Source organism: Macaca mulatta, chromosome 13, assembly GCF_049350105.2.
Source record: "Macaca mulatta isolate MMU2019108-1 chromosome 13, T2T-MMU8v2.0, whole genome shotgun sequence".
In the NCBI taxonomy this organism is placed as follows: domain Eukaryota; kingdom Metazoa; phylum Chordata; class Mammalia; order Primates; family Cercopithecidae; genus Macaca; species Macaca mulatta.
The window spans coordinates 78,359,618-78,384,048 of NC_133418.1; the positions used below are offsets into that span (position 1 = coordinate 78,359,618).

The window sequence follows — 24,431 nt, forward strand, 5'->3', positions numbered from 1 at the left end:
CCATCTCTCTCACCTCAACCCCATGGGGCAGAAACCCAGATCAAATAAAATCGGAAGAAGTGACCCACACCACAATGGCCCATCCTTGAAAGTTTAATGAGAAATGACACTTCTGTCACTTCCAAATTAAGTGCCTGTCACATGCGGCTGTCAGTGGGGATGGATATATGGTGCCGGGTGGGAAATGAGAAGTCACCATGGACTTAAACGGCATGATAATGTGTACTGACACTGAAGTCCCAAGGCATTTTTTCACGTGATTTTACTGAGAGTCGCTCAAGAGCCGATGAGACAGAAACTTATTGTCTTGTCCCTCTGAAGGCAGAGCCCTATGCCAGAGGAGAGAAGGGGTCAATAAAGACTTGATTAATTGCACAGCCGTGTCCAGCCTCGTCAGTTTGCCACATTATCACTAAAGTGTCCTGTGGCACAGCCAGCCATCATGGCTGGGTTGCTGGGCTCAGAGCAGCTGACAGTCTGCAAGGAGTGTTTGTGTGTTGAAGGGCTGAGGGGCTGGCGACTGGGGGAGTTGAACCCCTTTTCTTTGTTGCGGACATGTGGGGCAGCTTCACTTTGTGCCTGACCGTGAGCCCTCTGGTGTTCAGAGTCTATTCCTTCGGGTGGTTGCCTGTTTGAGGGGCTGTGAACCTCTCTACTGTGGACAACTGTATGCTTGTTTTGTATCTCTGTGTCAGTGTATTTGTTCCTTGGTTAGCTTTTCTGCATTTTTGTGAGTCTGTGTGCTTGGATTAGTAGGTGGGTACAGGGGTGGGGGTGTGTGCCAACTTTTTTTTTTTCCTCATGTCTAGCTTTCCAATAGAGTAGAATTAATGACGTCCTCTGGGTCTAATCAGGCATTTAATTCCTCCTTCCTTATGTCCCCTAGGAGTATGCCCTTATTTTGCCACATGCCTCATCCAGGGGACACATAGCTCAGTGATAGGGATACTCCTTGTCCACCAGGTTCAGCTAGGCCTGTGCTGGGCTCCCTGGAGCTTCACTGCCTCTCCTTTTTAACCATATGCTGTCTGAAGGCCAGCTGTGTACAAGTCTGCTCAGGCCCAGTGCTAAATGAGGCCTGGCCAGTGGCCTGGTGATGGTATCCTGCCATGTTGGCACAGCTGGAGGGAGCTTGGGAGTCTTGGCTCCTGTATTAGTTTCCTGTGGCTGCTGTAACAAACTGCTACAAACTTCATGACTTAAAATAACACAGACTTATTCTCTTACAGTTCTGGAGGTCAGGAGCTTAACATGGGGTGGCAGGGCTGGGCTCCCTCCAGAGGCTCTAGCAGAGAATGCTTCTATTGCCTTTTCTGGTTTCTAGAGGCTTCCCACATTTCCTGACCCACAGCCCCGAGTCATTCCGGCCCCTGCTTCCACGGTCACGTCTCCTTTCTGACTCACACCCTCCTGCCTCCCTTTTACGAGGGCCCTTGTGACTACCACGGGCCGACCTGGATAATCTGGGATCATTTCCCCACTGCAAGGTCCTTAACGCAATCACATCTCAGCCTCTTTTGCCATATGAAGTATTCATGGGGATTAGGACATGGACATCTTTGCAGAAGATGGGGGCGGGGGCCGCTCCCAAGCCGATCACAGGCTTCCCACCCCTCAGAGGTCTATGAACACGAGCAGATGTCCTGAAACCCAAGGCAGCTTGGTCATGATGTACTTCTAGGGTTCTGGAAAGGTGTTCTAAACACTCCTTCCCTGCAGATATCTCCCTGACCTGCTAACATCTGATATCTTCCTCTTGGGATAAAGCATCGTGTCCACAGTGAGAACTCAGGCTCTGTATAAGGGGGCATGAACATGTTTCTTCACTCTCGGGTGTAAATGACTGACAGCAGGGCTCTTCCTAAGAGTGGATTCTGACTGAACAGAGGCACAAAGTGAACAAATGCGGTGCCCGGGAGGCTGGGATCATGCACTGATAACACTCTAGCATGGCAGGGGCGAGGGTTCCCAGTGATGGAGAGAGCAAAAGCACTTGGAAGTATGACCAGAAAGTTTTAATCAAACAGAGCAAAATGGCCGCGATGCAGAACAGGTAGTGCTTGGCGAAGAGAAAGAAGACCATCTCCTTGGTGACATAGATGATATGAATGAAGATGAAGCAGTACAGGAACATGGCAAACTGGTTCTGGGGCAGCAGGAGGTTCTGGAGGCCTCCTGAAAACTGTGGGGGAGAGAAGACGGTGGAGATGGTGATGCCACTGTTGGTGCCAGGCAGATCTAGGTTCAGTCCTGCTCTGTCCCTGCCTGTATGTGACCTCAGGTCATCATCTTCACCTAAGGAAGGGGTAATAGTGCCTATTTCCAAAATCATGAGGGCTGGGCAAGGTGGCTTATACCTATAATCCCAGTACTTGGGGAGGCCAAGGTGGGAGGATTGCTTGAAGCCAGGAGTTTGAGACCAGCCTGGGCAATGTAGTGAGACCCCTGTCTCTATAAAAAAATTTAAAAATTAGCCAAATGTGGTGTGTGCCTATAGTCCCAGCTATTGGGAGGCTGAGGTGGAAGGATCACTTGAGCCCAAGAGTTCAGGGTTATAGTGAGCTAAGCTCATGCCACTAACTTCAGCCTAGGTGAGACAGCAAGATCCTGTTTCTAAAAAAATAAATAAATAAATAAAAGATCACAGGAGGAAAACTGAGATAATGAAACATTCCTAGTCAGGCAACTAGCACACAGAAGGAACTCATCATTTTTCACTTTTTGAGCTGCCCTTATCCCTCCTGACTGGGGCACCAGACCACCACCTTCCTTTCTCTTTATGGTCTGTACTGCCCATTGGAGCCACACACGTGGGCCTTCTCTCTCTGACTCCAAGAGCCTCACATCTGGATCTTGGGTCTTGGGAGTGTTCTCTCACAGTGCCCTGACATTCAACCTAGTTTCCTGGACAGTGGCCCAATAACACAGTGTCCGTTGCATATAAATGACTGTTTCCGACTCCCTGGGTCCTGACACATATCACGTGTGTCAGTCCATGGTCCTTCAGTCCAGAGTTTGGTCTTTCCTGGAGGCAGGTGCTGAGAGATTGGTGATGGGGTCTCCCTAAACCCTCAGAATATTTGGGCTGGGGGAAAGCAGCTTGAGTTGTCTGGCTAATTCTGCCTGCGGGTTGTTCTTTTCTTGAATCTATATACTTGGGGCCCAACAGTCTTCATTTTAACTGTAGAAAGCGTCAATGTATAAGTAAGGCAAAAGCTGATACTATGATGATCCATAGTTAAGAGGGCATAACCCATGCATTATTTTTAAAAATATTTGTAAAAATCATGCCATATTTTTTGGAAAGCACCAGGTGGCAGGGAGCGAGATGCCCTAAACTAGCTAAAAACACACTCAAAGAGGTATTTTTAATTCAATAAACTGTCTGTCCATCTATTTACCCTCCCAGAAAAAGAGAAGAGGGGAAGCTTCAACATCAAGTCAACTCTCCAATTTTTAGTAAATGCACAAAAAGTAAACATTTTTGTAAACTATTGCCAAAGGCTGGGGGATGAGGACACATTACTAATGAAACAGCTACATAAAATGTGAGGGCAACTAGACCAAACTGAGGGGACAGAAAATGACTCTGGTGATGCTGCCTCTAAAATCAATAGCTAGGAAAGTTGGAGACCAGAGAAAGCAATCCAGTGTTCTAATGGGAGTGGAGGGCGGGGCTGACCCGACGGTTCTCTGCAGGCTCAGTATGGCTCTGGATCCCTGGACTTTGCCACCTCTCTGCAGTCTGCGCGTGTTTCAGTCTGAAACGCTGATAGGTGATCATTATGACTTTCATTAAAAAAATGTGCTTGTGAAACGCTTTAGACTTTTCAAAATACTTTCAATGTTCTATTTTTTGAGCAGAAGAGAGATAGAGATAGGACTATATACCAAAGATTTTCATCTCATCCAGGGAGGAGAAAGATTTTCAAACTAAAAAGGGGGGAAAATAAATATGGTTGGAAGGAGACACAGGCCAAAGGCATAGTTACAATATGATATCTGCTTTAAATAGTTTCAGGCTCCACTTTGTGACAGATTTTATCCCAGGCTACTGAGAAAAGTCACAAGTTTGGAAATGGAACTTAGAATTCAAGAATATTAGGAAGTGCGCTAAAGTCCAAGCAATAGGCAAATATTTTCTAGACTTTTCAAAAAGGGGGTGGGGGCAGGGGAAGAGTCTGGAAATCCCAGTTCGGTAAGCTTGACTGAGTTCAGTGAAATCATTTCACGTATAATGAAGCAGGTATTTTGTGAACGGAAAAAAAGATAATTGTTTAGGAAGCCAGCATATGTTCATTGAGAACAAATGATGCAAAACCAACCTTACTTCTTAAAAAAACAAAAACAAAAACGGGACTAGTCAATTGGGGAAATGCTATAGGTGATATAATATCTTAATTTTGGGAAACCATTTGACAGTGCGTCTCCGTTTTTTGGATAAGGTGGAGAAATGTTAGCAGGATAAAATGTAACTCAAGGGTGATGATTAATGAGACATTGCCAACCTATAGAGAGACATTTAGTGGTATTTACTTTAGGTCATATCCTCCTCAACAATTACAGCAGTGACTGACTTGGATAAAGGCAGAAGGCACGTTCTCAGAACTGAGGATGACTCAGAGCTGGGAAGCACAGCTAATACATCACATCCCAATAAAACTGAAAAATGATAAATGTATGTTGTTGCATTTGGGTCAAGAAGTGAATTGCATGAGTACATAAAAATGGTAATAGCTAACATTTATTGAGTGCTTACTTAATGTGCTGGGCTAATTGCAAAGTGCCTTGCATGTGTTCTCTTATTGAATCCTCACAACAACCCTATGAAGTAGGTACTACTTCATGATGAGCAAGCCAAAGCTAAAAGAAATCAGTAATTTGCCCAATGTCAGGGAGTTTATACCTGGTATTTTAACCCAGGACTTTCTGACTTTAAAGCCCAGGAAACACTGCTTTAAACATCTTCCACTATTGAATGCTTACGATAGCCTAACCACTAGGCTAAGTGTGCTAAGCTCTTCACGTCCCATTTAATCTCAAGTCGGCCATTCTTATCCCCCTTTAATACAGATTAGGGAAGAGTGGTGTACTTCTTGTGAAAAGATGGCTGTTTCAGTTGACTACAAGGCAGTATGATCCAACAGAATAAACATAGCCCTGATGGGGGAGGTGATGGTTCTGTCAAAATCCACTGGCCAGGCTGCAGTGGGGATTCTAGGTCTAGCCTCCAGGCACCAAATTTTAAGAGATGCAGAGAGGACTTGTGAGAGGTGGAAGAGGGAGGAAACGTTGAAGACTTTTCCTTGAAGCTACCAAAAATGCTGTTGGGTGGGTGATGTGGTTCTGGGGCCCCTCCCAGCCTCAGCTCTCCTTAGAGAATCACATCTCAGCTTCCCGTGGACGCTCTGTTTAACAGAGCTGGCCAGGTAGAGTAGCGAGCTTTAAGTCAGTGAGCCGCCATCTCTGGAAGTGAGCCAAGAGAGAGAGGGCTGGAGACCGCCCATGTGGATGCTCAGCCCCTTTCAGCCGAGATCCAGGATCTGCAGGGTGGGATGCCGTGCAAACCAGGGAAGGTGGGCGCCTGCTCTAGGCCCCACGGGACCGCAGCTCCAGGCCTCCCTCCTCCCAGTGCCCCATTCCTTGTCACCCACCAGGCCGGGTGCTGCCTCTTGCTGCAGCTGCTCCATCACCACCTCGTGCTGCCGCTGCCGCTCGTTCTCCTCATGCAGGTACTTGAGCCGTGTGAGCTCAAACTCCATGCGCACCTTCTCCAGCTCCATCTCGGGATTGCGCTCAGTCCCAGGGGCCGGGGGCAGCTCTGCGGGTTTGGGTCCGTCGCCTGCCTGGCCTTTGGTGGCAGGGCAGGACTTGGGGGACAGCGATTTAAGCGGCCCTTGGCAGCCGCCGTCCTCACAAGCTTCCATCTCTTCCAAGTAGTCATAGGAGGAGTCTGGCTTCTGGGACTCTGCCTCCTGGGGCAGGGGAAGCAGGGAGGGGAGGTACTATGAGGAGTCAGGATGGGGCTGTCCCTGACCCCATGGAACTCCCACAGCCCCAGGAATTGAAAAGATCTAGGCTGAATTCTTATTAGAAGTGCTCTTACCCGGAGTTGTCAGAACCTGAGGGTCAAGAAGGAGAGGACAAACTAGCACCAAGTAATGGTGCCCTAAAGTTGCAAGTGGAGGCACTGGGAGTTGAGTAGATGGATGTCCATTTTCCTAGTGATTTTTCAGATCACCAAAGAGGCAACTTCCGGGCCCATCCTCAACTCTACCTGACTTTGAGATCAGTCAGAGGAAGAAAGAAACCTAGGGTCTGAGTTGAGAGAACCTAAATATTTGGGGACCAGGAAGAGGGCTATGGTGGGGAGCCAGGTCCTATCCACCCAGCAAGGGGAGGGCCCTAAGTGGGGAGGTAGATGGAGGAGACCAAAGCCATCTTCATGTGACTTCACAATCTTATGGAGGGCTACCTAGTCCCTGGTGACAGCTGGGTGCCAGTTACAGGGGTGGGGTACCTGTCACCTGATGTTCTTGGCAGCTGTCTGGAACCTCAAAGTACTCAGCTCCTATCATGTGTTCCTACAGTATTCTTGCTCCCCCTGACGGAATAGGCGGGGTCCGTGAGACACAGCAGCCCCCTTACCAGACAAGCCCTTGGCTTCCCTTCAGACTTAGAGTCACCAGGCACCATCTTGGGGAAGGTTGGGCAACTTTCTCCCGCACCCCGGGCTTCCATCATCTCCCTGTCCTCTGCTGCCATCCAGAAAACCAGAACGTTGCCAGGTGGGGTCACAAGACATCATTTGAGGTGCTGACATTTGGCCTCACCAGATTCCACAGCCTGGCCACCATCACAATCCCGTGTCCTCATAATAACCTACATTCTACAAGTTGCTAGGGCCCCTTTGGTGGAGGGTGTGACACCTTTGAGGTGCTAACATGCTAACATTAAGAACTGCAGGATGGGCCTTTCCTGCCCATAAGGATTGCTTTAAAAACTAGAGTTCCACCTTGTGAAACTCAGAATTCCACCATTTGAAATCTGTTCCCTTGGGTTCCTTTTTAAAATGAAGATTGTGTTGAGATAAGTCTCAGCTCCACAAACCCTGTTATGGGCTAAACCAGGTCCCCCTCTTTTCCCAAAATTCCTATGTTGAAGTCCTAACTCCCAGCCCCCAGTACCTCAGAATGTGACCTTATTTGGAGACACGGTCTTTATAGAGGTGATTAAGTGAAATTGAGATCATTAGGATGGGATCCTAATCCAGTATGACTGGTGTCCCTGTAAGAAGATGATGATGTGAAGACAAGGGAGAAAATGGCCCTCTACAAACCAAGGAGAGACGCATTGTATTAGGGTTCTTCAAAGAAACAGAACACAAAATGACGTTTGTTACACAGAATTGGCTCATGCAATTATGGAGGCTGAGGAGTTTTATGATCTCCCATCTGCAAGCTAGTGCCCCCAGAAAGCGGGTGGTATAAATTCCAGTGAGTGCAAAGGCCTGAGAATCAGGAGCACTGATGGTGGAAGTCCCAGTCCAAGGGCAGGAGGAGACTGACGAATCACCTCATGTAGTCAGGCAATTGAATTGAGAGCACCAATTCAACAGCAGTCTGCCTTATTCTGTTTAGGCCCTCCGTGGATTGGATGATGCTCACCCACACTGAGGAGGGCAGACTGCTTTAGCAGACTGCTTTACTCAGTCCACCAATTCAAATGTTAATCTCTTCCAGAAACACCCAGAAATAACATTTAATCAAAGATCTGGCCATCCAATGGCTCAGTAACGTCGACACATAAAATTAACCATCACGGACCTGGAACAGATCATTCTCTCCCAGTGCTCAGAAGGAACCAACCCTGCTGGCACCTTGATCTCTGATGTTGAGTCTCCGAGATTGTGAGAAAATAAATTTCTGTCACTTATACCAACCAGTCTGTGGTTCTTTGTTACAGCAAACCTAGGACACTAATACAACCTGTCATTCATACTCCCACGTGGGTAGAATGGAGGGCTGGGGAATATATTTTGTCATCTTCCATTTTGTGAAAACAGCAGCAAAACATCTTTGGTAGCTGAAAGCAGGATTGCAATATGGAAAGATAAAGGGCTGCATTTGAATTCCGGCTCTGCTACTCTCTCCAGCTGTGTGACCAAGGGAAAGTGTAGTCATTTGTAAATGGCTAAAAAGATTTAGCCACTTCCCTAGGTTGCAGCACCGATGTGAAAATTACATAGGGTAGGAGGCAGGGGGTTCCAAGATGGCCAAATAGGAACAGCTCCAGTCTACAGCTCCCAGCGTGAGTGATGCAGAAGACAGGTGATTTCTGCATTTCCAGCTGAGGTACTGGGTTTATCTCACTGGGGCTTGTCAGACAGTGGGTACAGCCCACGGGGCGTGAGCTGAAGCAGGGCGGGGCATCACCTCATCCGGGAAGTGCAAGGGGTTGGGGAATTCCCTTTCCTAGCCAAGGGAAGCTGTGATAGACAGTACCTGGAAAATTGGAACACTCCCACCCTAATACTGCGCTTTCCCAATGGTCTTAGCAAACGGCACACCAGGAGATTATATCCCGCACCCACGGAGCCTTGCTCACTGCTAGCACAGCAGTCTGAGATCGAATTGCAAGGTGGCAGCGAGGCTGGGGGAGGGGTGTCTGCCATTGCTAAGGCTTGAGTAGGTAAACAAAGCAGCTAGGAAGCTCAAATTGGGTGGAGCCCACTGCAGCTCAAGGAGGCCTGCCTGCCTCTGTAGACTCCACATCTGGGGGCAGGGCATAGCTGAACAAAAGGCAGCAGAAACTTCTGCAGACTTAAACGTCCCTGTCTGACAGCTTTGAAGAGAGTAGTGGTTCTACCAGCGTGGAGTTTGAGATCTGAGAGTGGACAGATTGCCTCCTCAACTGGGTCCCTGACTCCTGAGTAGTGCCGACTGACACCTCATACGCCAGGTGCTCCTCTGAGACTAAGCTTCCAGAGGAAGGATCGGGCTGGAGTGAACCTCCAGCAAACTCCAACAGACCTGCAGCTGAGGGTCCTGACTGTTAGAAGGAAAACTAACAAACAGGAAGGACATCCACAACAAAACCCCATCTGTACGTCACCATCATCAAAGACCAAAGGTAGATAAAACCACAAAGATGGGGAGAAACCAGAGCAGAAAAGCTGAAAATTCTAAAAATCAGAGCACGTCTTCTCCAAAGGAATGCAGCCCCTCGCCAGCAATGGAACAAAGCTGGATGGAGAATGACTTTGACGTGTTGAGAGAAGAAGGATTCAGATGATCAAACTTCTCCAAGCTAAAGGAAGATGTTCGAACCCATCACAAGCTAAAAACCTTGAAAAAGGATTAGATGAGTGGCTAAATACGATAACCAGTGTAGCAAACTATCACAAGAACAGAAAACCAAACACTGCATGTTCTCACTCATAGGTGGGAATTGAACAATGAGAACACTTGGACTCAGAGTGGGGAACATCACACACTGGGGCCTGTCATGGGGTGGGGGGAGGGGGGATGGATAGCATTAGGAGATATACCTAATGTAAATGACGAGTTATTGGGTACAGCACACCAACATGGCACATGTATACATATGTAACAAACCTGCACGTTGTGCACATGTACCCTAGAACTTAAAGTATAATAAAAATTAGATAGGGTGTTTAGCCCACGCACTGCCCATACAGGGACTAGGCAAAAGATAACCATGATCGCCATTATTATGCAGAGTAGATTTGCCACTGGGGAGAGGAGCAAGCTCAAGGTTCACTTTCTGTCTTTGCAAATCTTTAACTGAACCATGGCTTTCCCCTCCCAACATTATGGTGGTGACCATGTAAATGATCTCACAGCTGTTGTGTAAGATATCTATACTGTCTCAAGCACTACTGGGAGTAGGATTACCAGATAAATATAGGATTCCCAGTTAAATTTGAATTTTAGATAAATATTTAGTATAAATATGTTCTAAAAATTGCACAGGACACATTTCTACTAAAAAATTATTTGTCTGAAATTCAAATTTAACTGGGCATCCTGTATCTTTATTTGTGAAACCTGGCAATCTTAACCAGGAGAGATCTGCTCAAAGACACAATGACATATGTACAAATAATCCACTGCTGTTAAATCACCAAGTATGGAAATGCACAATAAGTACTATGGGTAGTTGTCAGCTATAGATCAAACAACCCTAAATGGTCAGTGGCCTACAACAATAAACATTTCCTTAGCTCAGACATTTAAAGGTGGGCTGATTTAGGCTGGATTCAACTGGGGGAGCTTGGCCAAGGCAGCTTTGTTTCATGTATCTCTTATCTTCCTCTTGGGAATAGTGGGGTAGCCTGGGCATACCCTTTGCTCGGGGATGGAAGAAGTACAAGAGGCCTTGGAGCTGGCACACCATCACTTCCATCTTATGTTATTGGAGAAAGCCAGTTGTATGGACAAACTCAAAGTCAAAGGATGGTGAAATGTACTCTGCCCAGTTAGTGGGAGGAACCATAAAGAAAGACAAAAGGTCTGGATATAGGGGATGAAGAATTGGGGCCAATCGGGCAATGTACCATAGGAGTTAAGAGGTCAGGGGTCAGGGTCTCATGCCTGTAATCCCAGTACTTTGTGAGGCTGAGTCTAGAAGATCACTTGAGCCCAGGAGTTCAAGACCAGCCTGGGCAGCAGTGGGAATCCACCTCTACCACACACACACACACACACACACACACAAAATTAGCTGGGAATGGTAGCATGTATCTAGGGTCCTAGCTACTTGAAAGGCAGAGGTGCGAGGATCACTTGAGCCCACTTAAGTGAGCCGTGATCTTGCCACTGCAGTTCAGCCTGGGTGACAGAGTCGGACTGACTCAAAAAAAAAAAAAAAAAAAAAAAGGATCAGTGCTGATGTGGTTGGAGTAGCTGAGAAAGGTTTGGTGGAAGAGGGAACATGAAGGGTGGGTGGGATTTGGGTGAGAGGAAAGGATCAGCATGAGCAAAGTGTCAGTTGATCCTCATCATCTGTTGCCTTCTGTTTCTGCTCTCTGCCCTTCCCCTAGGAGGCAGACCTCCATGAAAGTGCACTAATTCATTAAGCAAAGCAATGTATTCCAAAGCAACACACAGTCTAGCATTCTCATTTCCCTGTCTCTAGACCCCTGTCCTTTAGGGAACTTCCCAGCAGTTGAGGAAACGGGTCTTATGAGCCTTGGGTCAGTTTGGCACTGGTGACAGTGTGAAAAGAGTTTCTGCTTCCTCTGTTGAGCTCAGAGAAAGGAATTGTATAGTAAAGCCATATGCAAGGGTAAAGGAGATAAGAACACGTGGGAGCCCAGCAACAGGGATGAGGGATGAGCTGGCTTAGCAGGGACTGTGCTGGATTCGGGGCAATTTTGGGACCAGCAGCCAGAGTTGGTGCACCTTCACATGCGCCTTGTCATTGGTATAACTTGGCTGATTCCGGTGTTTCTGCTTCTCCGTATCCCCTCACTTCCCACCAACAGCCTTCCTCACCCCCGCCCTGCCAACCCCCAACCTCCAACCTCCTGCTTCACTGTAGGCAAGGTTCCTACTTCCTCCCGACTTCAGCTTACTCATAACTTCAGTTTCTAATGGCTCTTCATAGCCCCAACTGTATGGCCTCTCTGTATGCCTTCCGTGTTGCTTGTCCTACATGAGTCACTCATGATTTCCTGGTAGACCTTTCCAAGGGCAGGAATCGGAATAACCTGGCTGTATCTCTACTGGGGCAGAGCTTTTCATTCTAGGGCAGCCTGTTGCTGGGCTACCATGTGATCCTGTCTCCCTTACCCCTGCAAATGGCTTTACTATAAACCTTTCTCTGAGCTCAGCAGAGGAGGCGGAGGCTCTTTTCACACTGTCACCAGTGCCAAATCAACCCAAGGCTCACGCAACCAGTCTTCTCAACTTCTGGGAAATTCCCTAAAGGAGTGGTATCTAGAGACAGGGAAATGGGAATGCTAGACTCTGTGTTGCTTTGCATTGCTTTGCTTAATGAATTAATGCAGTTTCATGGAGGTCTGCCTCCTAGAGGAAGGGCAGAGAGGAAAAGTAGAGGCAGCAGATGATGAGGATCATTATCAGATGGGGAAGGTACCCAGCCCAGTTCAGTCTGGGGAAGTCGAAGGATGGAGAGGGCAGGGTGATAGGGCACAGTGCAGAGCAGCCTCGGATTGTCTGTCAGCAGGAGCTGCAGACGGCTAGTTTCCCTCAGAAGGGGCAGTGGGTATAGCAGGCACCATGTTGAAGATTGATGGGCACATTCACAGAGCAATATATCAATTCTAGGTTTGACAACCAGATGAGAGACTTGTGTATTAGTACAGCACGCCCAGGCTTTCATGTACATTATCTCATTTGATTCTCAGAATGCCCTTGTGAGGCCATTTAAAGCAGGTACAGTGATGCTGCCTGATAAACAAGAAAATGGAGTCACTCGGACAGATGAGGTGATGCGTGTCTGCATGTAAAGGATGTTAGTGGTTGAGCATTCCAGGACTGGAATGCAGGCTTCCCATCTCCTTCTCCTGTGTCTTTATACAAGATTACAAAGATGGTCTTTGGGGCCTGTAGGTCTTAAGAGGTGAGAGGATTTTCTGCCTCATAAAAATTAGCATATCCATAGAGGTGTATTACAGCATTATTTATAACAGCAAGACTGGAAACAAATTTCCACCAGAAGGGATCTCGTTAAACAATTAGTGCTGCATCCTTATCAATACCATACAGATGCTAAAAAGAAGACGACGAAAGAAAAAATGAGAATACAGTAGCTTCATCAGTGCAAATGCCTTGTTCTTCAAGATTTTTTCTTTTTTTCAAGACGGTCTCATTCCATCACTTAGGCTGGAGTGCAGTGGCACCATCATGGCTTAATTGCCACCTTGACCTCCTGGGCTCAAGAGATCCTCCTGCCTCAGCCTTCCAAACTGCTGGAATTACAGGTGTGAGCCACTGTGCTTGGCCCCAAGATATGTTATTTACTAGGAAAGCAAGAACAGTTCTCCCATATGTATTAAAATATGAAAATATAGTACAATATGTCTGAAAAGATACAAGAAACTGCTTCATGGTGGCTGTGGTCGGAGAGCTGAGGGGTTGGGGGTGGGAAGGAGACTGATTCTTAACTATAATACCATTTTGTACTCTGACTTTTTTTTAACCATGTGCATAATATACACATATATAATTTATATGCATCATATATATGCATATATATTTTATATATATAATTTTTTTTGAGACAGTCTCCCTCTGTCACCCAGGCTGGAGTGCAGTGGTGAGATTATGGCTCACTGTAGCTTTGACCTCTCCCAGTCCAAGCAATCATCCAATCTCAGCCTCCCAAGTAGCTGCGTCTACAGGTGCATGCCATCATGCCTGGCTAATTTTTGATTTTTGATCCAAGAGATGGGGTCTGGCTGTGTTGCCCAGGCTGGTCTCAAACTCCTGGATGCAAGTCATCCAACTCAGCCTCCCAAAGTGCTGGGATTTATAAGTGTAAGCCACTGCATCTGGCCTATGTTTTCAACTAAAAATGTAAAAAGACGTCTGGAGGACAGACCTTTGCTCAGCATAGGTGAAGAAAGTTTAGTATGTATAGCTTGTTCAAGTTGAGGACAGGCAGGTATCTTTGAGCCACTTGGTCATATCCTTGCCACCTCCCCCTACCTCCAATCCAGGGTAGTCTTACTTCAACCAGAGATGGACATCTTACTGCAAAAATGTCCTCTTCCTTTTCTAACTGCCTCAGCCTCAGACTCTGTTGTGGCTTTGAACACTTTCCTCAGATATCTTCAAGTGTTTAGAAGATTATAATAGTAACAGTAATACTAGCTTACATTTACTGGGCACTAACCACGAACCAGGCACTGAGAATTTTTCCTGGATTATTTTACTTAATTTTCAGAGCAAACTATGAGTTAGGTACCATTCTTTTATCTTTAGAGAAGTGGAAACTGAGTTGCAGAGAGAAGTTACCTGCCCACAGTTACACGGCTAGGAAGAGGTGAAGCTAGGATTTCGGTACTAAAGTCCCCATATTCAGTCCTTTCCTGCTTGAAATACTTAGTGTGGATTCTGTTTTCCTGGCTGAACCCTGGCTGACATAAGTACTATCCAAGAGAAAGAGTTGACTCAAGGTGCTCCAAGGATTCACTGGAGAAATCAGACTGAGGAGGGAGCAGGGAGTATGCAGGGATGTGGGTGAATGCACGTGTATAAGTGTTGTATCAGTCAGGGCCTAGTCAGGAGACAGAAACCACACAATTATCCCAACAGGGAAGGTAGAATATAAATAATTAACTAGGAACAGGGGATTGGCTACTACTTAGGGGGTAAAAGAGAACTCTAATATATCTAGACTAGAATAAACTTAGAAGAGATGCCCCTCTTTGGAGACCGTGTGGCTGAGGCACTGAATGGCATAAAAGTGTGCTGAGGTCAAGGTCAAACAGGTCAACCCTGGTAAGTGCCGGGTGTGAACAAAACTCATTGGGAAGCTTCCTGCCATTGAATCTGCCAGGAAGTTACTGAAGAGAACCTTAGCTGGGAAACTTTTTGGGGAGCTGCCCCAAGGTGCTACTGAAGTTTTCTGGGGGTGACAGTCACTAGGTGTTCTACATGTGGGCCAAGCATTAGAGCTTTGCCAGAGTAGGAAAAAGGAAGGCGCTCCAGAACCAGGAAGAGAAGCCCCTTCCTCCAGTGACCTCTCTCCAGCGCTATCTACTGACAAAGCTTAATATCGTGCCAGCTAACAAGGGAAATGTTAACAGGTTCAGCTTCAGTTATCACAAGCAGGGAAATTAAGTGAGGATGTACAGCAGAGAGGCAATACATGGCAAACTGGCATAGTGTGTACTTACTAGCAAGTCAGTTTCCTTTCAACACACATGCCTCATTGCCCTGGGGAAATGTCCTGACTTGAGAAGTTCACCCAAAAACAGTATTTTGCAAGCCCCTTCCACGTTCATGACCCTGTGCTAGGCACTCTGAGGAAACACCAAGGATCATCATATGCAATTCCTTCCTTTCTGGAATTTATAATCAAGTTGGAGAGAGGGAATACATCTTAATGTTCTCTAAATACACCCTATGCTTGCCTGCCTTCCTGTCTTTGCTGGCAGTTTCCTTGGCCTAAAAAACCCTCTTATTTCCACCTGTGAACATACTCCCCAGTCTCCAGCTACTACCACCCGTGCTTCACGTCTCTGGCTGCCTGGTGATAAAATGGTCTGGCCTTGTGTCATCTCTCCACTAGATTAGAGGCTGGCTGAGGATGGAGCATACTACTTTGCTCACTGTAGGTGCCATTAAAGATTCAGTTTAGCCAATGGCCCCGGCCAGGAGGGAGTGGCTCCCTTCTGATGGGCGAGTATGAAAAAGGCTGGCGGACCAGAGGATCAAAGAATTATACCTTCTCTCTCTCTTTCTCTTTTTTTTTTTTTTTTTTTGTGATGGAGTCTGTCACCTAGGCTGGAGTGTGGTGGCACGATCTCAGCTCACTGTAACCTCTGCCTCCTGGGTTCAAGTGATTCTTCTGCCTCAGCCTCCTGAGTAGCGGGGACTAAAAGTGTGTGCCACCATGCCCGGCTGATTTTTGTATTTTTAGTAGAGACAAGGTTTCACCATATTGGCCAGGCTGGTCTCAAACTCCTGACCTTGTGATCTGCCTGCCTTGGCCTCCCAACGTGCTGGGACTACAGGCGTGAGCCACCGTGCCTGGCCACCTTCTCCTTTTTGTGTTCACACACACCCAGCAGAACCAGAAGCCTTACTTCCTAACCACTTTCCTTTTATTTCTCTACCTTGATGTGGGTGGATCAGCAGTAGATGAATTCCCACAAGATTGGATGTAAATCAAAGTCTTATAAGTTCGATTCTATTTTAAATGCTTGGGTAGCAGGGTGACAGGTGTGGGAACTTTGCTGTTTAAAAGAACTTCATGCATAATTGAACAAACTGCTTTCCCTCCATTTATAATTCATGGGAACCCAATAGTCATTCATGTACTAGGTTTGGTAAATCAAAGCCCACTTATGGTGACCTCAGATAAACCTGAATAAAGGTGTTCTTGGACTCTTAAGCAGTTTGGAGCTGCAGAAGAAAGGAATGTTCCAAGGAAGTCTGTGTTAGGCTGAAATCTGGGGGCTTTCATTATTCAGAGCTGGAAGGGGCCCTGGAAACCATCCAGCCTGGGCCCATGGTAGCTATCAGTAACAGCTTACTGATTGATTCATTTGGGATCAGAGGAGAGACCTGGTGGAGTGTAGTGGAAGATGTTCTGCGGGGGCAACAGGAATCCTGGGGTTCTGGCCCCAGCTCTGCCATTAGCCAAGCCAAGACCTTGGCAAGTTATTGAAATCCTCTGGGGGTGCAGCTGCTGCATCTAAAAATGAGGGCAATGTTGCCTGTTCTGCCTTTCATGGGGCTGTTATTGTTTCCATCTTACAACATGTGGGCTTGGAGCGTAGCCATGCACCTACTGTTGGTGCTGCTCCCAAGCGGCCCTTTAGAATTTGCTTTCCTTTCTTAATTACCGGAGCACAAACTGGCTCAGCTGAAAGTAGAGGGTCTCCCTTATGACATCATTGGAGTCTCCCTCAATAAAGCCTCCTAAAATGTTTCATCTGACACCCTTTTTTCATTTTGCATAAATTAACACAAAATAAGCTTATTCCTCTAAAGAACTCTCCTGTTTGCACTGCCCTATCCTCCTCGCACTCCCCTCAGCAACAATAAGAGGGTAACCCGCTTGTAGCTCTGTGAATCACGCATTGACCAATGCTGCCCCCTTGTGGTCCCCGCTTAACCTTGGTGGGAGGCTTTCAGCTTAGTTTGTCCGGGGATTCCTGCTCCTGCCCCATTGCAGAATTATCAGGTCACCCCAGAAAAGCTGAACCAACAAGACCCTTGTGAGGGGTTTCAGCTTCAGAGAATGGCCGGTGGCAATCCAGTCAGTAGCACTGGCTTTGTGGAGGTCTGTGTTCCAGGGAGGAGATGAAGGTGGGAGGTGGATGTCATAAACAAAAGAATACCTGGGAGCTGGACCCAGACAGAACCGTGGGAATGACACGGACCATGGAAGGAGCCAGAAGTAGGGGGGCATTCGGCGTTCGGGACGCCTAGCAGGAGGCAGTAAGCAGCCATCCCAGCAGGCAGATGCAGCATGGCCTGAGGTTCCTTCCAGCAGGCAGGAGGCATGGGCAAAGCTGTGGCAGTAAGGAGCTGGGTTCGTCCTGTGGCTTGGGGTAGGACTTCAGACTCTTGAAGGGATGTTGGGTTAAGAGCTGGGGGACCTGAAGTGGAAATAACAGGTAGAAGACTGAGGTGGGGTAGGGGGGGCGGGGGGGTGGGGAGGGGCGGGGGGTTGGGGGTGGGGGGGGCGGGGGGTTGGGGGCTGGGGGGGCGGGGGTGCCGGGGCGGTCTGGCAGGGAGTCAAATTCAAGGCTGAGGAAATAAGGTGAGGGGCCAAGACTAGGCATTTGAGTCTAGAACTGCAGTAGTGGGTGGGACTCAGTTACCAGATTTGGGGGTTAGGTTAGGGCAGGTGTGGTCCAAGGCTGGCCTGCACCATAGGCACTGGGTATTTCCTCAGGTGACTGAGAGGCCCCTGGGTTGACCAGAGTCCCCAGAGGTGAGCCAGACCTATGGGAAAGGAGTCAGTGCCCCGGCTGCATGTGATGGATGGTCACTCCAAACCCGTGTTTAGATCTTTATAAGATTCCGTATGAGATCTGAGTTTGGCAAATTCTGGAACACTTGGCTTGTTTCTTCTCTGCCAACCCCAGCAGAGCCTGCACCCACCCCAGACAGCTCAGGCCCTGCCCCTTCCCTAACCTGGCACTGCTAGAGCCTGATCTGAGCCCCAGTGTAACTTCCTTGCCAGGAAATCGGAGCTGCGACTCTGAGAGGAATCCCATCTATGGACTCAAGCTAACTCGTGGTGACGGGTCACACGTGGTGACGTGCCACTCTTCCCAGGCATATTTGCCTTTGTATCGAGGCCTCTTCACCCAGTGATGAAGTTTTAGGTGTAGAGGCAGATTAATGAGAGAGATGGCTGGGAGTTAGGGGAAGGCTTCTCAGACCCCTTTCTTGTGCCACAAGATGATGAATACCTATCAGCTTAAAACACAAGTACTTAATGTAGGTCCCTCCTTAAAAACTCAAACACAGGCTGTGGCTGTGACTGTGTTGGCTGTCTGCTGCTGGCAGGTTCAAAAATGGCTCGTTTTACAGGGACTGAATCAGCACCTGGGTTTCGTCTGAGGTTTAGGGGAGTTTTGAACATGGTTTTGCTTTCAGAGGTCAACCATTTGGGCAGTGTTTCCCAGAGAGTATTTCTCAGGAAGCCAGTCCCAAGGGATGGACCATGAAGATCAAGTTTCCACGACTGGGAAGTTTGGGAAGTTCTGTACACCATACCCGCCTGCTAGAAATTCATGATTCACATGGTTGTGATGAAGCGTCTTGAGACATCTGGCATTGAAGGGAACCGCTGTACTTTTGTTTAATGCAGACTTTCCCAAGTTTATTTGACTCTAGGCTCATTACCCCTGGTGTGCTCTGTGTTTCCATTCCTTCAGAACTAGTTTCCCACAGTACTCACGGGGAACCTGCTTTAGTGATATAAGAGAGCGGATCCAATGAAACTTTGACCTAGCTGACAGAAAGCCCCTGACCTTGGTGTGCACTACCTGCAACTTCAAAGGGCCTTCCACGACAGCCCCAATCCACTCCTATAATCTCCCTTGACTGCCTTGGGTCATATACCTGTAACATGAGATTGGAAGTAGGATTGCCAGAGTTAGCAGCTAAAAATAGAGGAGCACCAGCTACATTTCAGATAAATAACGTTTTCATGTAAGTATATCCCAGGCAGTATCTGGCAAACTTATGTGAAAGATGCCTGAGAGGTATGGGGAAGCCTCTGGGAACAGGTGGACCCTGAGAGGTCTAGGGGAGAACTGTGCTGGGCCCTTGGCATCGTGCCCTAATGCTACCACCAGTCATTTATGAGGGCACGTATGTGTCAGGCCTTGGGTTAGGGGTCCACATGAACAGCTTTGTTTCATTCCTTTCTTGGGGTATTGTGATTATCACCTCTATTTATGTGTGAAGAAACTGTGGTTCAGAAACATTAAGCGATTTGCTCATGCATATCACACAACTCTTAAGCAGTAAAGTTGAGATCCAAACCCAGGTTCGTTTTACTCCAGAGTCTGTCTTGTTTTCCTTCTTCTTGGACTTGGTACCATCACACACATGTGGACTGATATATAGGCCCCCACAAACTGCCTTGAAAAAGATCCCATAACCCTTTACCTCTCCCTCTTTAAGGCACCGTGCAAGCTTACACATGACCAGTATCCTACTAACAACACTGCTGACTCAGGGATGAAGAAAGTGGTGGAAGTTTCGATTTGACAACACTTAATTGAAACTTCTCTGCCCTCGATTTTTGATTTTTGCTGCTCGTCATTGGTCAGATGTTACCTTCTGTTCCCCTTGGACCATTTCCCTTTTTTGTCCCAAGCAGACTTCCTATTTGGGAGCCTTGCAGCCTGTGGTACATTTCTTTAATGCACCACTCACGTTCAAATGCTTCTATTGGCTCACATGTTTCTGTACTTCCAGACTGCAAACTTTTCTGGGACAGGGACTGTTGGATTCATGTCTACCCGAGTGCCTAGCATGGCACCTAGGACACAGTAGGTGCTCACCTGCATACTTGTTGGATAAGTGAGATAAGACATGCTGGAAATGGCAAAGAAGTGCATCTTGGCTGGAGAAAGTGAAACCTATCATTATTGATTTCTTGCCATTCAAGAGTAATTTTCTTCATGGCCCTCCCCTGGTTGATTTTCAAGTCTGCTCTAGAAACTTGAGCTCAAGATCATCTCTCTGGCAGCAGTACTGCCTTTGTCCACGAGATGGCAGGCGAGGCCAGCAGGAAGGTGGCGGTCAGCAGCCAGAGACAGGTCAGAGCAGGTCACTAATATGTTTCACAAAATGCAGGAACCTCTTTGTAACCTTGTAAATGCACATTGAGAGTAAGAGGTGGGCTTGGAGGAAGGTTCTCTGGCTGACCCCAGTGAAAAGGAGTCTCTTTGAAAGGATGTTTGAAGAGAAGTTGTAACAGCAAGTCGTGAAGAGGCTGCTTTTCATAAACCCCCTTTGAGTAGTGTCCCTTGAAACACCAAGCAGAAGGAAGTCAATAGGAAGCCCTCACACTCCAAATGATCCAGGACAACCTCCTCCTTGCCTGGCAACGCTCCTTTGCTTTGGAAATCGCTCCTCGCTCTGTGGCCCTGAGGGATCCTCCTCCCCATTCCCCAGGTGTGTGGAAGTTTCCTAAGGAGCCACATCCCTCTGTGCACAGGTCTGTGCTCGCCCCGAGGTCAGTAAAGACTTTCTGACTTGAGCTGATGGGAAAGAGGTGACAGCTTGATAAAAATGGCCTGGGGCCTTTCCAGCAGACAGGAATTTGCCAGATAGCTCTCTCGCGGGGCCCACCAATACTTTCCCCCCAAAGCCAGTAGTAATGACGAAGGTAAGGCCAGCCTTTCCCACCCCCTGGCCTGGGGGGCATAGGTGTGGCCGTGCGAAGAGGTAAAACGCCTAGCTCTTGTGCTGAAACGGATTCTAAGGCTGCAGCCACCCCCACCCCTGCCGTTTTTCTTCTGACCTAAATCCTCCCCTGAAGCTGAGCTGGGCTCCCAGCCAGAGTGTCAGTAGTGGACAAAGGCGCCCTGTTTTGAAGGCCTGGCTACTGTGTCTTCCTGCACCATCTGACAAATGGTGTTGGACTCCCCCGAGTCAACGTGATAACAGAAATATACAACGATGGCAGTTGCCTCAGTCTGACCTTCCAGGAAACACTGCCCCTCAAGTTTCCAGGAACACTGTTCCAGAAACACTGCCCCTCAAGTTTCTACCACATGGCAGTGGGGTTGCTTATAGGAGGAGCCACTCCTCCGCCTCAAGTCTGGCTGACCACGTGGTGGGAGCTGGGCTGAATCCTTCCTCAAGCTGAGCTTGTCCTATTTTTTCTGGCTGACTGGGGAGCCAAGTACTACTCACTGCTTTTCCTCAGGGTCTTTGGACCGTGAGTGAGTGACGTCCTCAACGATGGCCTGTTGTCCCCTTCCCCTGCTGCTGCCACCTCCTCCTCTCCAGCCCTGGCTCTTCTGCCTCTGGCATTGCAGAAAGAATGAGAAACGACTGGGCTGGGCTGGACACCAGGGCGAGTCCTGCTGAAGCTACCCATTGCTGTGCCACCGTGGGGAGACAGATCTTTCAGCTCCCAAGGCATGGTTTCTGCTTCTGTAAAATGGGGATAGTAGCACATGCCCCATCTAACTTACCAGTCACCTGGAGGCCATGCTCACATACATGGTGCAGATGACAAATGGGGTGTGCATTCAAGGTGGACAGGACTCTCTGTGGGCCTGGAAGGTGGAAGGAGGGGGTGGGGGGTGGAAAGGACAGGAGGGATTTAGACATGTCACATTATGGGGGAGACTGTGCCAAGTGGAGAAATGGTGAGAACCACAGCACAATGACAGGAATCCACAGAACATTTCTAAGGGACAGTGGATACATCACTCTGGCTTAATCAAAAGCTGTGAATGTGTACACACATGCATAAGTGCACTCGTAATGGGGACATGAGCCTGGAAACTTGGTAAAAGATCCAATTATACAAGGCCTTGAAGTCCCAGCTCATTATTTTGTGGAACATTGCAAAGTTATGAGGATCGATCACATGCAAAGTCGCGTTAGGAAGATTACTGTGGCTTTTGTGTATGTCAGGCTGCAGGGGCCCGTTTAGGAGATGATTGTAAGTTCTGGGCCAGAGAGGAAGATGTGTAAGACTGAGATGGTGCCCAGGGGACAGATGTAAAATCCTCCTGTAGAAGAATCAACAGGGCTTGCCTGACTTCAGGCCTCAGAGACTAGGGGCATGGTGGTACCATGGACAATCGGGGAAGACCACAGAAGGCGGCCAGGTCTGGGCAGAAAGTTTAGCTTCAAAAGTACTCGACATGGGGTGACTGTGTTCATTTGGCCACACATAAGCAGTGACAGGTGGGAAGGAGAGTGGAGCCCACAGTCAGATAGGAATCCTCCGACAAATGCTCCTCACCATTCTGGTCTCTTTGTGCTCTCAGAAGGCGGTCTTCACCCTGACCCTGCATCCCGACTCAGCCTCTAGCTGTCGATCAGTTTCATAAATGGGCCAGCTGGCCTGGCTCTCTGCTGAGCTCTGACCCTGGCCTATGTAGAAAGATCCCTGGCCAGAATGAGCTGTGTCTTTGGCTGGATTTTGCTTCACTAGGGGCTGCCATTCTTCTCCCTGCAAAGCCAGGACTCAGCTGTTTTGAGGGTAGGTCGAGAACTTAGCCCCATTTGGCAGGCTTCATTTGGGGAGTAGAGACCAGAAATTCTGCTCAAGGAGGAGGGGAGACAGAAAACAAAGAAGGTAGGAAATTTTCTGGGAAGAACAAAAGGCAGCAAGTTTCTTCCCTTCAGTTCGGGCCTTTCAGACAGCTGCTCCTATGATCGATGGAGATATTTATTTGCTGGAATCACCAATCTCTCCTCAGTGCTCAGCACCCCTCAGGAGAACACTGCTGGCATTATGAGGTGTGCATTTTAATTCTAAGAGAGTTGCAGGTGCAGGCGAGATGTTGATTAAATATGGAACTGGCAAGAGAAGATAGGTATAAGAGCCTACAGAAGAGTTGGGAGTCGGGGAGAGGTCCCAGCTCTGCTGCTGAGTCCCCTGCTCCCTCCAGACTTCAGTTTTCTCACCTGTGAAATGAAAATACTGGGCCAGAGGATCTCTAAGCTTCTTTTGTATCCTGGCATTCTGATTGATTTTGTGCCATGGTCCCAGCCTGGAGCTGGGTTTTGTGGGATATGGTGGAGAAAAAAAGCACAGAATTTGCTGTCTGGACAAGGCAGCCATAGAACTGGCTATTTTGAGCCACTCATAAGTTTTTAGATCAGTCTGGATCAGCTGAACAGAATTCTGATCTTGTAGGCCAGTGTAGAACCTCACACTGTTCTGTAGCTCCTACCAGGTTTCATGCTGGCCTGCCAGGCCGACCAGAGCTAGTTTTAATAAATGACTTAGGCCAGGTACAGTGGCTCACACCTGTAATCCTATTACTTTGGGAGGCTGAGCAGGGAGGATCGTTTGAGGCCAGAAGTTGAAGACCAGCCTGGGAAATGGTAGTGAGATTCTGTCTCTACCAAAAAAAAAAAGACTTTTAAGAGCATAATCTCCACATGCTGCCATGGGATCTTATATCAAAAAAGAGAGATGGTCAAATAATTTTCAAATATTTTGAAAGGCAATGAAGCCCTGTTTTTAAAAGGAAAATTTATGTGGACTTCAGATAAAACAGATATAGCTCTGGCTGTTTTGGTAGAAGGGGCCTAGAGGACGGCTCAGCATGCCCTCTTCTCACCTGCCCAACCCCCACATTCCCTCATGGAGCCCACAGACTCTAAGCGGCGCAGTTTGAACATGACCAACCCAGGAGTCAAACTAATGGCAGATATGGGGACAAGTGAGGTCCCTGATTCCAGGTCCATATTATGCTGTTGCCTTTTTAAAAGTCACTTCAAGAACCAGTGTGCGAATTCTCCTTCTGCTATGAAACTTACGTTGAAGATAAACAATGGGTGTTTCATTGAGTATTACACAATATCCACTATGGAAGGTCCTCCGCACCTCCGTAAGAAATTTTTCAGCAATTCATATTAGGAAAATCTTTATCTTTTCCCCAGGAACTGAAATGTCTCTTAGCTCTTTGTTCTAAAACAATACATAAAACTTTTGTCTTCTGCTAGGGGTATGTTGCCATGGTAAGATGCACGTCACTTAGGGTATTTCCATCTTGTGCTGCATGGGACTGCTATGGACCCACACTTGGCATCCATTTCAAGCTCTTATGTCTTCTTGTATCTGAGAGGCTAGAAAATTGAAAACGGCATTTCCTAGATTCCCTTGCTCCTAGTATTCTGGATTTAAATCAATTTCCACCAACAGATGCACCAATGAGATATCTAGAAGGTGGGCGTGGAGCAGAGGCCATCTTCATGCTATGCTGGCTCTTGCTGGTGGCCAGCACAGCTCTGAGGTATGAACGATGTTGCAGTGGCGATTCCATGTCCAGCTGTTAGCTTCATAGGTGTCATGGCACATCAACAGGGGTGGAATGCCTCCCTGACCCTGGGATTGGAAATTTAGCAGTGTGTTCTTGATTTCAAATTCCGTGTGCTGAGCTTTGATTCTCTGCCTTCTTGATTATGGCAAAGGGCATCTCCCCTGGTGGGTGAGTTAGGTGGCACCGTTCTGAATGTCACTTCTGACGGCCCAGTCTAGAGCCC

The 24,431-nt window shown here is 47.7% G+C and overlaps 1 protein-coding gene across 1 annotated transcript; it reads right to left on the minus strand.

The window, feature by feature from the left end:
• Positions 1-393: 393 nt before the first annotated feature.
• Positions 394-6,765, minus strand: TMEM247 (transmembrane protein 247). Its single transcript, XM_015112273.3, has 4 exons — positions 6,649-6,765; positions 5,655-5,975; positions 1,994-2,182; positions 394-477 (listed from the first exon to the last, which is right to left on the minus strand). The coding sequence occupies exons 1-4, from the start codon at positions 6,763-6,765 to the stop codon at positions 394-396; spliced, it is 711 nt and encodes a 236-aa protein (XP_014967759.3).
• Between the last annotated feature and the right edge of the window lie 17,666 nt (positions 6,766-24,431).